The sequence below is a fragment of the Daucus carota genome, chromosome 4 (genome assembly GCF_001625215.2).
Source record: "Daucus carota subsp. sativus chromosome 4, DH1 v3.0, whole genome shotgun sequence".
Lineage (NCBI taxonomy): Eukaryota > Viridiplantae > Streptophyta > Magnoliopsida > Apiales > Apiaceae > Daucus > Daucus carota.
In genome coordinates, this window is record NC_030384.2 from 4,915,390 (window position 1) to 4,932,216 (window position 16,827).

Sequence of the window (16,827 nt, forward strand, 5' to 3'; positions counted from 1 at the left end):
ATATACCTTTGGAATATTTTCTCCTGGTCTCTCAAATTCTTTATTTTTCGGAGAAAAATATCTTCTTCAATACTTAGAAAGGTTTTTCAATGTATCAAAATCATGATTTATCGTTAACACAATATTTCTAAGTATTTTGGTATCAAAACTTTCGTCAAAAGTTCTTCTCGGATATTTAAAAGACTAATTATTTCGGTTTTTCTTAAACATGTTTAAATCTTAGAAAATCGGGTTAAATACTTTAAAATAGTTCCCAACCCACCAAAGTATTTTATCTTTATGGGAATATATTTTAAGTATTTATTCAAGTTTTAAATTTGGCCTAAATCCCTTTTCGGATATTTCAAAAGAATTGTCGTATTTTATTCAAAACCCGAAAGGCTAATTTAATCGTTTTAAATCTAAATAGAATACTTCCACTTGCCATATTGACTTGAAACTTGATATTATCCAGTTATATATTATTCTTAATGCATGGTAAAAGTTTCGGAATTTTTCGAGAACTTTCATTTTTCTGCATTTTCTAGCTGTTTGTCCGAACTACGCGTGAACGTTTGACCAAGCTTGGGTTGACCAAAAATCACCATAATGTCTAGAGTGCAATTTTCCAATATTCTAAGATTTATCATAATTTTTCTGGAATTTATTTCGCACGTTCCAAAAATTCACATTATTTAAGTGTAACGGATTTATTACCGTTATCTCGATTTGCGTGCAACTTCTAGAGCTTTTTAAGTGCTGAGAATTCAAATGGATGATGCTAGTTGGCTTCCTTAATTGAGCACATGGGATAATGGAAGAACTTGGTGGCCAAGGCTTGCTTTTGATGTCATGAATGACTTCATCATTATTATGTCATGCATAAATGTTAGGGTTATACTGAAATATTCGTTTGAAATATATAACAATTATTTGAGAATCTTGCATGCATGTTTTCACATTGTCTATATATTATATATTGTAGAAAATCTAGTATCAAATGAGATAGCAGAAGATTAGATTGACAGATTCCTTATATAATATAATAAAGGTTCATAATCTAAATGGTGTTAGACAAACAATTGGAACGACTGAATTATTATTTGGAAATAGTTTTTCTTGACTATTGAATAATAGTTATATACTTTGTGTATATTGAACGGGATCAAAATAGTAGAATAATTATTTGTTTTATTCTGACATTAAAGAACTAAGATTCTATTATGTTATTAATGTTTAAGTTCTTAATCCTGATATAGTGATTGACACTTGTATTTAATGCACATGCCTTGACTAATAAGTTAAGTAATTTATTTTAAATTACGAATTTATGTATTGGGAAATGACATTATATACAGAGTGGGATATTGACTATAAAAGGAAACCATGTCCGAAAAATATATTCGGGTGATGATGTCCTCTTGAAAGCTCATAAAGATAATTATGCTTTAGTCCTGCAGGCAGATTTGTTCTTGCATAATTATAAGGTTGAGTGGATGATCAAGGATAAAAGATATTGATTAAATTAATTGTCAGAAATTAATTTAATTAATGGACATGCGATATCTTAAACATGGGGAATTTGTAAGCAATTAATATGGGAGCCGAATTAAATAATTAATTTACGGAATTAGGAAAGGTAGTGCAAATATTAATTCTTTAGTAGATTGAATTAATATTTAATGACATTGGGCCTGGCCCGGAATGTCATTGGAAGGCCTGACCTAATGGTCCATGATCCCTACTGTAGCCTATATATATTCTCGTTCTCCTAAATTCATCCTAGAGTTTGAGAGAGACAGACGTTTTTCTCAAGGAGACAGCTAGGGTTTTGGGTTTTTCGGAGCTTTAAGGAGAGGCACACCTTGGGAGATCGAAGGCCACACTTCGTCCAAGGAGAATCAGGGAATACAGTAGAAGACGTGGATTTGAATCGCTTGCGCCGTAGCGATTAAGGTTAATATACTGTTCGAACTTTTAATTAGTATCATAAAACGCATGCCAAGATCCGATTGTTCCTATAATGGTATCAGAGCGAGGTTGCGGTTCTGCGATTTATGATATGTAGTCCATGTCATGATTATATACGCATGTATATAGTGGTTTTGTGATACAGGTTGTTATCCACTATTATGGACGTGTTTTAATTATTTTGTTATGTTTGGATTCCACGTGGTTTATCGTGGCTGTGTTGTAAATCACGAGGGTTGATCGTGATAGTTTAATCTTGTAATTCAATTTGTAATTGTTTTAGATTATGATCTGATGTAATAGAGTAGGCTGGTTCGTCTGTACAATTTGTATTTAATTGTTTGATCAACGGGGCTGCAAGAAACAGAGATCTTCCGCTGCTGCGATCTGTTTTCAGGGGTGCTGCATTGTTTTGGCCATAACTTTTGCATACGATGTCTGATTTGGGTGAATCAGCACTTTTCGGAAACGGCAGAACGAGACGGACCTAGTTACAACCCGGGTGAGACTGGTTGAGGTGATTTCGAAGCTGTTTTTTGGAATTTTCTGAGGCATTCTGAGGCCGTTTAGGCCTCCAAACGGGCTCTCGAAGTTTTCCGGAATTTTTCGAAGGATGAATTCGAAGCTGTTTCTTCCGGGGCCATAATAGTGGATGTGATTTATTATGATTTACATAATTCTTTATTATTGTTATTATGTATTTCTTGTCTGTGTTGTTATGTCATGCGATACTAACCCTTCGCATGCTAGAATGACATGTACATAGGGATGTTTTTCATTAATGCTTTAATCATGATAGTATGCTGCCATGTTATGTGTTCTTTGTGTTGCTATGACCATGATAGTATTCATGTGGACTTCGAAGAAATAACATAGGGCGATGCATCTAGATTAAAATTCTCAAAGTAAATTCTAAGTGGGAGAGGGAATTAATATGATATTAAATCCCATGGTCTCAATCATTGTTTGTATGTAATTTAACATAAGACTAATATAAATTATATATACGTCACCCATCATGGCATGTAATTTATGGTGTCTAGAATGTTATAGATATTACTGGAATAAATTTCTTAAATTAATACGAATAAATACGAATTTTCTTTATCTCTGATTTGGGGCGATTTCTAAGGCTTATGGGTATTAAGTGTGACCGATGTGACACATCCACTGCATAAAAATCAAACCATTGACGAATATTGAATTGAAGTATTCTATTTAAAGAATATTGGAAGGTATACATGCCACCCATCGTGGCGTACCAAGTTCCGTAGGTTTCGGGTAATTTAATATTTGATGATGGTATACACTTAGTTATGAAAAATAATATAGACCACCCCATCGTGGCTTGTTGTTTAGTAATAGGACCGAAGTAACATTTAAACAAATTTAGGTGGTATACATGTCACCCATCGTGACGTACCAGAAACTTATGGTGTTTAAACGTTAGTGCATTTAATTTTAATAATTGTTAGAGGAACCAATAGGTCTTAATTTTTAATGCACCCTTCTTTATGTGTAATGTGATTTTTTCATGCATGATTCTCAGGATAAAATTGGCTTTAATCCACTGTTCATCATACTTAAGGATAACAAACTTACCGGACCTAACTATATTGAATGGAAACGTAATTTGGACATTGTGTTGACTGCTGAGGAGTACAAGTTTTGCACTTATGAACCCAAGCCTGAGCAGCCTGCTGCTGATGCTCCTGATGAGGATAAGGAGTATTATAAGTGGTGGACAAAGGCTGATGAGATGTCGCGATGTTACATTCTGACATCAATGTCGGGTGTTTTGCAGCATCAGCATCAGGCTATGGCCACTGCTTCGGATATGCTTTTTAATCTCAAAGAACTTTTTGGAGATCAGAATAGGGCTGCTAGGCAAGTAGCCATGAAGGCTTTAATGAACACTCAGATTGCTGAAGGTACACCTGTAAGGGATCATGTTCTCGAGTTGATGTCACATCTGAATGAGATAGAGATCCTTGGTGCTGAGCTTGACGGGGAAACCCAGATTGACATTATCCTTATGAGCTTGCCCAAGAGTTTTGAGCAGTTCCGCTTGAATTACAACATGAACAAGAGGCAGTATAGTCTTGCGGAACTGCTGACAGAACTTCAGGCAGCTGAAGGATTATTTCGGCAGAGTTTTCAAGTGAATGTGGCTAAGAAAGGTTTTTCCTCTAAGCCGAAAGGCAATAAGAAGAAGAAAAAGGCTCAGACACAGAAAGCTGTGAAGGCAGTGGGAGTTCAAGATGGTGTGAAAAAGCCTAAGGGAAAGTGCTACCGGTGCAAGCAGTCGGGTCACTAGAAACAGGATTGTCCTCTTCCTAAGAAGACAAACAATACTGGTATGTATTTTTCTCTATTTATAGCGGCTATATCTACGAGCACTTGGTGTGTAGATACAAGAGCCACTGATCATGTTTTTAACTCTATGCAGGGGTTCCAGCATTCCAGAATGCTTAGAGATGGTGAGATATACGTGTTCATGGGAGATGCTACGAAAGTAGCAGTAGTTGCAGTAGGAGTTATTCATTTATCTTTTGGTTCTGATAGGATTTTGGTTTTGAACAATTGTCTTTATGTACTTTCTTTTAGAAGGAATTTGATTTCGATTTCTAAACTTGCTTTGGATGGTTATAAAGTTTGTTTGGATCGTAATGTTTCTATTATGATGAATAAATGGATTATATGTTCTGCTACATTGCAAGACAATTTGTATATAATTAATCCTAATCAACCGCACTGCAACTACAACATACGGTATTGAACAACACATCTTCTACCTCTACTAAAAGAAAGGAACCTTCTAGTTTGAACCAAACATATCTTTGGCACTTGAGATTAGGTCATATTAACTTGAGGCGGATTCAAAGACTGGTAGTAGACGGGCCTTTAGGCTGATCATTGGCAGTGGAGCCATTTCCAGTTTGTGAATCCTGCTTGGAAGGTAAAATGACCAATAGGCCTTCCAAGGCAAAGGGAAATAGAGCCAAAGAAGTGTTAGAATCGGTTCGCTCTGATTTATGTGTACCTATGAATATCCAAGCAAGAGGTGGTTATGAGTATTTCGTCACTTTTATTGACGATTATTCTAGATATGGGTACATTTATTTGTTGCGCCGTAAGTCTGAGTGCTTTGATAAATTCAAAGAGTACAAAGCTAAAACGGAGAAGCGACATAATAAAAGTATCAAGTCACTACGATCAGATCGTGGTGGCGAATACTTGCTTGGGGAATTCAGGGAATATTTATCAGAGAATGGGATAGAATCCCAGTTGACTGCACCCGGCACACCCCAGCAGAACGGTGTAGCAGAGAGAAGGAACCAGACTCTTTTAGAGAGTGTTAGATCGATGATGAGTTATTCGGATTTACCCAAGTCGTTTTGGGGACATGCCTTAGAGACAACAGCTTATCTTTTGAACTTAGTACCTTCTAAGTCGTTCCTAAAACCCCCTTAGACTTGTGGACCGGGGACAAACCGAGTCTAAGACACATTCGGATATGGGGGTGTCCAGCACATGTGCTGAACAAGAACGCGACTAAGCTAGAATCTCGTAGAGAAGTAAAGCTATTTGTAGGCTTCCCCATTGGAACGAAAGGTTATTTATTTTATAGTCCTAAGAATCGGGATGTCACTATTAGCACAAATGCAAGATTCTTAGAGGAAGACTATATAATGAATCACAAACTCATGAGTAATATCGTTTAAGAAGAACTAGTGGGAGGGACGAATAATGAACCAGTAGTACAAGTAGAACAACCACAACAGACTGTACAACCTGTCACTAAGACCGCACCAGTTCCTCGTCGTAGTGGGAGGTTTGTTCGACAGCCTGACAGATTCATGTTTTTGGGAGAGTCTTCGGACTTGGTCTCTGGTGAACATGATGATGATCCCCGAACATACGAAGAGGCAATACAAGACAAAGATGCAAGTCTTTGGCAAAAGGCAATGGATTCTGAGATGGAATCAATGTATTCTAATCAGGTCTGGGAGCTCGTGGAACCACCCAAAGGTATAAAACCTATTGGATGTAAGTGGGTCTACAAGAAAAAGAGACAAAAAGGTGAAAGCCTGGAAAGCAAGACTTGTTGCGAAAGGGTATACTTAGAAAGAAGGTATCGATTATGAGGAAACCTTTTCGCCGGTAGTCATGCTTAAGTCAATCCGTATTCTTTTATCTATAGCAGCTCATCTCGATTATGAGATTTGGAAAATAGATGTCAAGACAGCTTTCCTCAATGGAAATCTTGAGGAAACCATCTATATGCAGCAACCAGAAGGATTCATGAAAGAAGGCCAAGAGCATCTTGTATGTAAGCTGAAGAGGTCTATTTATGGACTTAAACAAGCTTCTAGGTATTGGAACATTCACTTTGATCAGGCAGTCCAGTCGTATGGATTTAATCAAAGTCCAAGCGAAACATGCGTGTATAAGAGATGTAAGGGAAATGCAGTGGTTTTTCTAGTGCTTTATGTTGATGACATTTTACTCATTGGAAACAATGTTAAGATGTTGTCTTCAATAAAGGCATGGTTGTTCAAACAATTTGAAATGAAGGACTTAGGTGAAGCAGCATACATCCTTGAGATCAAACTTATAAGGGATCGCAAGAAAAGGATGTTGGCTTTATCTCAGGAGCCCTACATAGATGACGTATTAGCTCGTTTTAACATGCAGGACTCCAAGAAGGGTAATTTACCCTTCAGACATGGAGTTACTCTATCAAAGAGTCAGTGTCCTTCGACACCTAAGGAGATAGAGAGCATGAAGGCAGTTCCTTATGCTTCGGCATGTGGAAGCCTAATGTATGCAATGTTATATACGAGGCCTGATATCTGCTTTGTCGTGGGCATGGTTAGCAGATGCCAGTCAAACCCAAGACAGGAACATTGGAGTGCTGTAAAAGCAATACTCAAGTACCTGCGAAGGACTAAGGAGTATATGTTAGTTTACAAGTCCTCTGATTTATTGCCTCTGGGATATACCGATTAGGATTTCCAGATAGATAAGGATAAGAGAAAGTCCACCTCGGGATGTGTTTTTACTTTGGGAGGTGGAGCCGTAATATGGAGGAGTGTGAAGCAGAAATGCATCACAGACTCGACCATGGAAGCCGAATATGTGGCAGCCTCTGAGGCAGCCAAAGAGGCTATATGGTTCCGAAACTTCCTGCTGGATTTGGACGTGATTCTTAATCTGCCACAACAAATCACGATTTATTGTGATAATACTGGTGTTGTGGCAAATACCAAGGAACCACGGGCCCATAAGGTAGCGAAACACATAGAGCGTAAGTATCACCTCATACGACAGTTCGTTAAACGAGGAGATATTATTGTGGCCGATATAACATCGAAGGATAACCGGGCAGATCCTTTCACGAAGAGCTTACAAGCTAAGGCTTTTCAGGAGCACGTGGAAGCGATAGGATTCAGATACTTTGTCACATAGTTATATATAGTTGGTAGTGGATTGCTTGTAATAAACACTGATATACTCAAAGAATATCTTGAGTATAAGTGGGAGATTGTTAGGGTTATACTGAAATATTCGTTTGAAGTATATAACAATTATTTGAGAATCTTGAATGCATGTTTTCACATTGCCTGTGTATTATATATTGTAGACAATCTAGTATCAAATGGGATAGCAGAAGATTAGATTGTCAGATTCCTTATATAATATAATAAAGGTTCACAGTCTAAATGGTGTTAGACAAACCATTGGAACGACTGAAGTATTATTTGGAAATAGTTTATATTGACTATTGAATAATACTTATATACTTTGTGTATATTGAACGGGATCAAAATAGTAGAATAATTGTTTCTTTTATTCTGACACTAAAGGACAAAGATTCTATGATGTTATTAATGCTTAAGTTCTTAATCCTGATAGAGTGATTGACACTTGTATTTAATGCACATGCCTTGACTCATAAGTTAAGTAATTTATTTTTAATTACGAATTTATGTATTGGGCAATGACATTATATACAGAGTGGGATATTGACTATATAAGGAAACCATGTCCGAAAAATATATTCGGGTGATGATGTCCTCTTGAAAGCTCATAAAGATAATTATGCTTTAGTCCTGCAAGCAGATTTGTTCTTGCATAATTATAAGGTTGAGTGGATGATCAAGGATAAAAGATATTGATTAAATTAATTGTCAGAAATTTATTTAATTAATGGACATGCGATATCTTAAACATGGGGAATTTATAAGCAATTAATATGGGAGCCGAATTAAATAATTAATTTACGGAATTTAGAAAGGTAGTGCAAATATTAATTCTTTAGTGGATTAAATTAATATGTAATGACATTGGGCCTGGCCCGGAATGTCATTGGAAGGCCTGACCTAATGGTCCATGATCCCTACTATAGCCTATATATATTCTCGTTCTCTTAAAGCTGAAAAACACACAAAAACGAATTCATCCTAGAGTTTGAGAGCGGCAGACGTTTTTCTCAAGGAGACAGCTAGGGTTTTGGGTTTTTCGGAGCTTTAAGGAGAGGCACGCCTTGGGAGATCGAAGGCCACACTTCGTCCAAGGAGAATCAGGGAATACAGTAGAAGACGTGGATTTGAATCGCTTGCGCCGTAGCGATTAAGGTTAATTTTCTGTTCGAACTTTTAACTAGTATCATAAAACGCAGGCCAAGATCCGATTGTTCCTACAATGACATCATCCCCCACAATTTGCCTATGAATACAAGCCTCCCCCCATCCATTTTTTTCAAGATAAGAGCCAAATATATGCTGAGATTTTGAAGTAAGAACACTCTCCCAAAGTTTATTCAAGTACTCACCATATTTACTTCATCTTTAAAACCTTCGATTCTTCATATATTTCGTTATATACACAAAGTTTTAAACCCCGAGGCTTCGTACCACCCAACCTAGCCACATCTTGCTTAGCTCATTTTCATACCACTCTTTTTGTCCTCCCGAAGGGCTGCTCAAAATTCATGTGCAAAGCCAAAATCCGGTCGAACCTCCGACGAATTTTTCCGGCGAACTTTTTGTAAGTGGTTATTTTAGCTTCGTTTTACTCGTGTCTTAACCGACCATTTTTTGACAAAGGGCTTTTGAACAAAAAATATTCTCTTCATCTTTAAAGTTCTCTTTGTTTACAAAACGCACGAGTTAGCCACTCGTTATATATTTGCGCATGTGTTTTGTCCCGGAACCTAACCCGTATCCTTTGAGATTTCCTCACCAAATTTGGAGGGATCTTTGCCTTGGCACGGAAAGCCGGATATAAGGCCTAAGGTAATAAGTTAGTTATTGTTGTGCGTTTTATCTGTGCTTAACTGATATATCTCTACGCCCAACATACCCTTCTTGTTTTAGTGAGGAACCCATTTTTCAGCCCTGTGCTTGGTCGGGATATCATTAAGATAAGTTACGTGGTTCCCGATCCCTTGTGTGTGAGTGTGATTATCGACTGCGTCTTATATCTATAAATCACTCGACACTAATTAATCATAACTCTCGTAGCTTGCCTGTCCGTGGTTTGCTCAGGTTATTAAAATCAATCTGATTTAAAATCAACTAGTTATATTTTCCGCGCGATATAAATTGTTGGACTAATCACCGTTAGTGTTGTTATAATCGATGAACCTTATACCTGACCATGATTATTGGACTGACTTAGCGGACTAAAATCTTATTAAAACAAGGATATATTTTCGTAGATATTGTATTCTAACTTTTGCGGGGAGGTGAAGTGAAGTGAGGTGATCTTCGTTCCAAGACCCAAGTCCTTGACGTATTGACGGGGAGTTAATAGTCATTGCACCGTGAAGAAGAGGAAAGACCCGAGATCTAATATCTAAGAACCGAGACCGGCAAAAGAGTTAGAAGTACAAAGACTACACAAGGTTCCACATCGACTTTGAGGAAGTAACGGGGAGTTACGTTCTGAGACAAGCTTTGTAGGTGTTTTACATTTATAGTGAAGAGGTAATGGGGAGTTACGCTCCAAGATATATATTTGTAAAGGCTTCTCCGCCTACTTTAAAGGAGTATCTTTATAGTAGAGAAAATCTCGAGTCCAGGGAGGAGCTCGGGGACTGGACTAGGGGTGAGTGGACTCCATCTGTTGAGTTAGCCACGGCGAACCAGGATAAAATCCCTCGTGTGGTATTTTTCTTTCTTTGCTCTTTGCTTCCGCATTTACAACTGCCATTATTCTTGATACAAGCTTTTAAAAAGGGGATAAACTTTTTAAAACGCCATAAAGTTTTTAAATTGGTGATTAAGCTATTCAACCCCCCCTTCTAGCTTAATTATCCTTGAATAAGGACCTAACATGTTTCCAGTGACCCAACTGCTTGCACCGGCAGCACTTTCCCTTAGGCTTTTTCACACCACCTAGAACTCCCAATGCCTTCACAGCTTTCTGTGTCTGTGTGTGAGCCTTTTTCTTCTTCTTATTGCCTTTCGGCTTAGAGGAAGAACCTTTCTCAGCCACATTCACCTGAACACTCTGCCGAAATAATCCTTCAGCTGCCTGAAGTTCTGTGAGCAGTTCCGCAAGACTATACTGCCTCTTGTTCATGTTGTAATTCAAGCGGAACTGCTCAAAACTCTTGGGCAAGCTCATAAGGATAATGTTAATCTGGGATTCCCCGTCAAGCTCAGCACCAAGGATCTCTATCTCATTCAGATGTGACATCATCTTGAGAACATGATCCCTTACAGGTGTACCTTCAGCTATCTGAGTGTTCATTAAAGCCTTCATGGCTACTTGCCTAGAAGCCCTATTCTGATCTCCAAAAAGTTCCTTGAGGTTAAATAGCATATCTGAAGCAGTGGCCATAGCCTGATGCTGATGCTGCAAAACACCCGACATTGCTGCCAGAATGTAATATCGCGACATCTCATCAGCCTTTGTCCACCGCTTATAATACTCCTTATCCTCATCAGGAGCATCAGCAGCAAGCTGCTCAGGCTTCGGTTCATAAGTGAAAAACTTGTACTCCTCAGTAGTCAACACAATGTCCAAATTACGTTTCCATTCAATAAAGTTAGGTCCGGTAAGTTTGTTATCTTTAAGTATGGTGAACAGTGGATTAAAGCCCATTTTAGCCTGCGAATCATGCATGAAAAAATCACATTACACATAAAAAAGGGTGCATTAAAAATTAAGACCTACTGGTTTCTCTAACAATTATTAAAATTAAATGCACTAACATTTAAACACCATAAGTTTCTGGTACGTCACGATGGGTGACATGTATACCACCTAAATTTGTTTAAACATTACTTCGGTCCTATTACTAAACAATAAGCCACGTTGTGGTGGTCTATATTATTTTTCATAGCTAAGTGTATATCATTATCAAATCTTAAATTATCCGAAACCTATGGAACTTGGTACGCCACGATGGGTGGCATGTATACCTTCCAATATTCTTTGAATAGAATACTTCAATTCAATATTCGTCAATGGTTTGATTTTTTGGCAGTGGAGGAGTCACATCGGTCTCACTTAATACTGTTGCGTAAAATACTGATGTGCAAGTGTACACAATCACAAACAAGTAATATAGTAATAAATACTAGATATCGTTCCTCAAGGACTATTTAAACGTATCAATCAAAAATAATATCTAACAGTCTAGTTATTGAACACAATAAATTGTTGATGGTTTTTTATATTAAAACTAAATTAACAAACTAAAATTATACTAAAGAGCTTAACGAGTTTCAAATATGAGAAGATAAGTCAGGATAATTACTTCCGCCTAACACAAGAATATCGATAAAAGAGTCGCGAAATATTGCAGCAAATCACAATTTACTAGCTAGAATTCAATGGTCATAGGCTTCTCTCGAAATTACTATGATATAATTCCTACAATTAAACCAACATATGTCTATGCCAATTTAATATTCGGAATCCAATTTAGTATCAATTCACAAATCTATGCATGGTTAAAATATATGTCTATACCGTAACTAAATTATAATCAAAAGATATAAGCATGCACCATTCAAGTCTTGTGTCAATTAATCATAACCCTCTCAGTATTATGATTAACTCGATAATCCACTAGAGTTGATCAGACAATAGCAAATATTAACATGAAAAACACTCGAATGAGTAAACCATGAAATTGCATACGATATTCTTAACAAAACACCAAAATCCTCATGCTAGGGTTCCATAGAAATCCTAACTTTATACAGTTGGTTCATACTCAAAATCTCAAAATCAACCAAAGATAAAGAGAACATGTTCATGATAATAAGAGTAAAGGAGATAATTCTAAACAAAGAGATGAAGAAACAAATCCATTGAATGTCTTCAATGGCTGAAATCTCTTCCGTCTCGCTTCTTCTTTCTCTCTATGCTTGTGCCTCCTTTCTCTATCTCGTACCGTGTCTCTCTCTCTAATTAGGTCTGAATCCTAAACCCTAATCTCTATATTAAAAGTATTTTTAATGAATTAATGAAAATACAAGGAGACTTCCGAATCAGAATAGAATTCCAAAAGAGGAAATTCGCAGTTGACTTTTTGAATCTGATTCTGGGCTGATACGGCTGTGACAAAATTGCAAGACCACTTCTGAAATAAAGGCCTTGTTCTAAGCTTCGCGTGGGCTCTTGAATCACCTGATTTGGACTTCTAGAACTCCAGATATGGCCCAAACAGTGAATGCTGTGCAGCTAGCCTTAAAATCCGAATTTTATTCGAATTAAATATCCAATTCTTGCTATATAAACTCCAATCCATATTTGATTAGAATTCCTTGCATCCTACAATAAAACATTAATATTTATTAAATAAAAATCCAATTAAATACAAAATAACTAATATACAGGGACAATATTAGGATTAAATGCACGCTTATCACATCCTCACACTTAGCATTTTGCACGTCCTCGGGCAAAGAAAAAAAAAACAAAAAACTATGTCTAAACTAACTAGTACCACTTCCGTAGGTGATCACGGTTGCATTTGGCATATGCAACAAGCCCTTTAAACCCCTAGACAGCTCTAGTGGACGAGTAAGGTCTCGTGAGGGTTTATAGTGAATATACCCACAAAATCCATTTTTTTGTGTGCCAAGTCTCACATATGTAACATACATGAATGCAAACTAAATGAATATATCACAACTCCAATCATGCAAGTATCAACCTTGTTAACATATAATCCTCAGAAAATGCAACAGTCAAGGTATTCACCTATCTCACATATTAGTCATGCTACTCTTTCATTGCAAGTGCGGAGTGCATCGTGTGTGTTCAACATGCTCTCTAATTAAACAAAATAGAGACCAACAAACTTCAACAGAATCTTAGTCATGAGTCGTTAATCAGAATAATGCTTAAACACTCCGTTACATTAGAGTCAACTATAGCTCAGGGTCACAAAGGAACTTCCATGCCTCTCCTATAATTTTTTTCACTATCTATTATTTGGTGTGTATGTGCTCGGTCTAAGGTCGGGACGCTTCTCAGGGTAAGTGAGTTACGACCACCATAAGACTTCACCAACCAAATTGTTCACACATACGATTTAGGTGGCTTATTTGACCGTGCAATGGTTGAGATCCCTAAAAATTTATGCACTAATACTCATTTAACAAGTGTTGGGTCAGCAATCCAAAACCATAAAAGCTTTAGGTTACTAGGCACAAAGTCCCCTCAGACTTAATTACTCGAGTATTAATGAGCCCAACCTAGTCAATTATACCACCATTGTTTTCATGAACTTTATTGCTATTACAATCTTTTTTTCAATTTTTTTCTTTCTATTTTTTTTCATTTTTTTTCTAGAAAGGCATGTGTAGCCCAAAGTTCCCCCTTACTTAAGAATTATAGACTCTAAGCTCAAAAGGGAATAGTCAAAATTCTACGCCCAGCTCATAGCTAAAACTAAAGAAATAAGCTGGTCTATAATCTTGTCTCTAGAGCATTATTATATAGTGTAATATTTCCGCACAAACAACTTCTAAGCATGCACAACATCACATATAATCAAGATTACTTGCCAAGACATTATGCACAATAAATCATCATAGGATGTGAACATTATCTAACAAACTTTCATGGAATTATGAACATGCACCTAAATAAAAAAAGAAAAATACAAAAATGATCTTAAAAAAAATATGCATCTATATGCTCTACAATTAATGCAACTAATATGAGACAAGACAAAATAATTTTTATTAAATTATTCTAATAAAAAAATATATTATTCTAATAAAGGCCTTGTTTTTTTTAATATGTTGAAAACCCCTCCCCACACTTAAGTGGTTCATTGTCCTCAATGAATGTGATATAATATACATATATATAATATAATATTATTTAATATTAAAAATATTCTATATAAAAAATGAAGAAGAAAACTCCCCTCAGAATTTGTTGAAGTCAGAATAATCAAATGCATAGCTGGGACGATGGTCCACTGGCTGGGAGTGCAACATAAAAGCTTGGGAGCACTTCTGCTGGAGGTTGAGTGTTCGACCCTCTGCTCCTTCACTTTCCTTTTTAATTCCATCACTACGTAGCATCCATGTGAATTGCAGATTCAGGCCTGGTCATTCAAATTGGGCCGATAATGGATGGGCTGACTTAGTGTTGGGCCCATAATATAGTTTGGAGATTGTAGACAAAGCTGTTACAGTTGGAGCGAGCGAATGGGCTGGCTTGTATATTAGAAATTGGATGGGCTGAATGTGCTTGAAGGCCTTGCATCAGGAGCTCAAGCATGTGTATGGTAGTAGGTTCCGCACGGGCGGCGCTAATGAGCACGCCCAGCACAAGCGCAGTAAAAAAATACATTATTCTAATAGTATGAATTGCACGGACAGCAGATAGTGCTGCCTCCCGTTCAAGACCTACTGATTAGCTCCCCTCGAAAACACAAAATCAGCGACTGTTTTCAACTTACCGGGAAATAATTTGAGCCTTGAGTTAAATAATAAGACTTGTTACCCCACCTCAAACACTCGAGATTGAATGTTTTTATCATGCCATTTCTTTGTCTTCTCCTTGTAGAGCTTAGCATTCTCGTAGGAAAAGTACCGGAGTTCATCTAACTCATCAAGTTGTAACATTCTCTTTTCACCGGCCAGTTGCATGTCAAAATTTAAATTTTTCAGAGCCCAATAAGCTTTGTGTTCAAGCTCAACTGGTAAATGACACGCTTTCCCAAAAACTAAGCGGTACGGAGACATACCCAAAGGAGTTTTGTATGCAGTACGATAAGCCAAAAGAGCCTCATCCAATCTTGTAGACCAGTCCTTACGGTTAGGATCTACAACCTTTTGAAGAATACCCTTGATTTCTCTATTGGACAACTCAGCTTCCCATTAGTTTGAGGATGATAGGCCGTGGCCACATTGTGTCTCAAAATTATACTTAGCCAATATATTGGACAACAATTTATTCACAAAGTGTGTACCTTCATCACTGATGATTGCTCGTGGAGTTCCAAAGCGAGTGAAGATATGTTTGTCCAAGAACTTGACGACAACCTTGGCATCATTAGTGGGATAGGCAGCAGCTTCCACCCATTTAGAGACATAATCAACAGCCACTAAGATGTATTCATTATTGAAAGAGGGAGGAAACGGGCCCATGAAATCAATTCCCCACACATCAAACAACTCTACCTCAAGAATATTTGTCAAATGCATCTATTCCTTCTTGATATATTTTCAACCCTTTGACAACGATCACATCTGACAACATAGGCATGCGCATCCTTAAATAAAGAAGGCCAAAAGAAACCAGATTGCAATACCTTTGCAGCTGTGCGTTTTCCACCAAAATGTCCACCAGAATGAGATGAATGGCAGTGGAAAAGAATATATTCTACCTCATAGTCAGGTACACATCTTCTTATCATCTGATCAGCACCTTGTTTGAACAAATAAGGCTCATCCAAAAAATAAGATTTCATGTCATGTAAGAATTTCTTCCTTTGTTGGCTAGATAGATTTGGTGGCATCATTCCGGTAGCTAGATAATTAACAAAATCAGCTTACCATGGTGTAAAATCAGAGAGTTGTACCTTAAACATTTGCTCATCTGGAAATGTCTCTTTGATAGGAATCATCGAGGAAGATTCATCAATGTACTCCATTCTCGATAAATGGTCAGCCACTTGATTTTCCACACCTTTTCTATCTTGTATCTCGATATCAAACTCTTGAAGTAGAAGCACCCACCGAATCAACCGAGGCTTTGCATCCTTCTTTGCAATTAAATACTTAATTGCCGAATGGTCAGTGAAGACAATAACTTTCGTGCCCACCAGATAAGAACAAAATTTTTCAAAGGAAAATACTACGGCAAGAAGCTCCTTTTCAGTCACCGTGTAATTCAATTGAGCTCCAGTCAAAGTACGACTTGCATAGTATACAGGATGAAATACCTTGTTCTTTCTTTGTCCCATGACTGCTCCCACGGCATAATCACTAGCATCACACATTAATTCAAATGGCAAGCTCCAATCTGGTGCAATGATAATAGGTGCAGAAATCAACCTTCGCTTTAGCTCCTCGAAAGCCTTTAAACATGCTTCGTCAAACAGAAAAGGAGTATCATTCTCCAATAACTTGCAAAGAGGCTTAGAAATTTTGGAGAAGTCTTTAGTGAATCGTCTGTAGAAACTTGCATGCCTAAGAAAACTTCGAGTGCTCTTAACAGAAGAAGGAGGAGGTAACTTCTCGATGACTTCAATCTTCGCTTTATCAACTTCAATTCCCTTCCTTAAAACTTTATGTCCCAACACGATTCCTTCCTTCACCATAAAATGATATTTTTCCCAATTGAGTACAAGATTGGTGTATTCACATCGCTCCAAAACCTTCCCCA

The 16,827-nt window shown here is 37.3% G+C and overlaps 2 protein-coding genes across 2 annotated transcripts; both read right to left on the reverse strand.

Moving 5' to 3' along the window:
• Nucleotides 1-10,266: 10,266 nt before the first annotated feature.
• On the reverse strand, nt 10,267-10,836 carry LOC135152125 (uncharacterized). The gene is made up of 2 exons (XM_064091959.1): nt 10,736-10,836; nt 10,267-10,678 (listed from the first exon to the last, which is right to left on the reverse strand). The coding sequence occupies exons 1-2, from the start codon at nt 10,834-10,836 to the stop codon at nt 10,267-10,269; spliced, it is 513 nt and encodes a 170-aa protein (XP_063948029.1).
• A 4,100-nt stretch (nt 10,837-14,936) lies between these two features.
• LOC108203385 (uncharacterized) lies at nt 14,937-15,644 on the reverse strand. The gene is made up of 2 exons (XM_017372298.1): nt 15,410-15,644; nt 14,937-15,310 (listed from the first exon to the last, which is right to left on the reverse strand). Exons 1-2 carry the CDS (start codon nt 15,642-15,644, stop codon nt 14,937-14,939), a joined length of 609 nt encoding a protein of 202 aa, XP_017227787.1.
• Between the last annotated feature and the right edge of the window lie 1,183 nt (nt 15,645-16,827).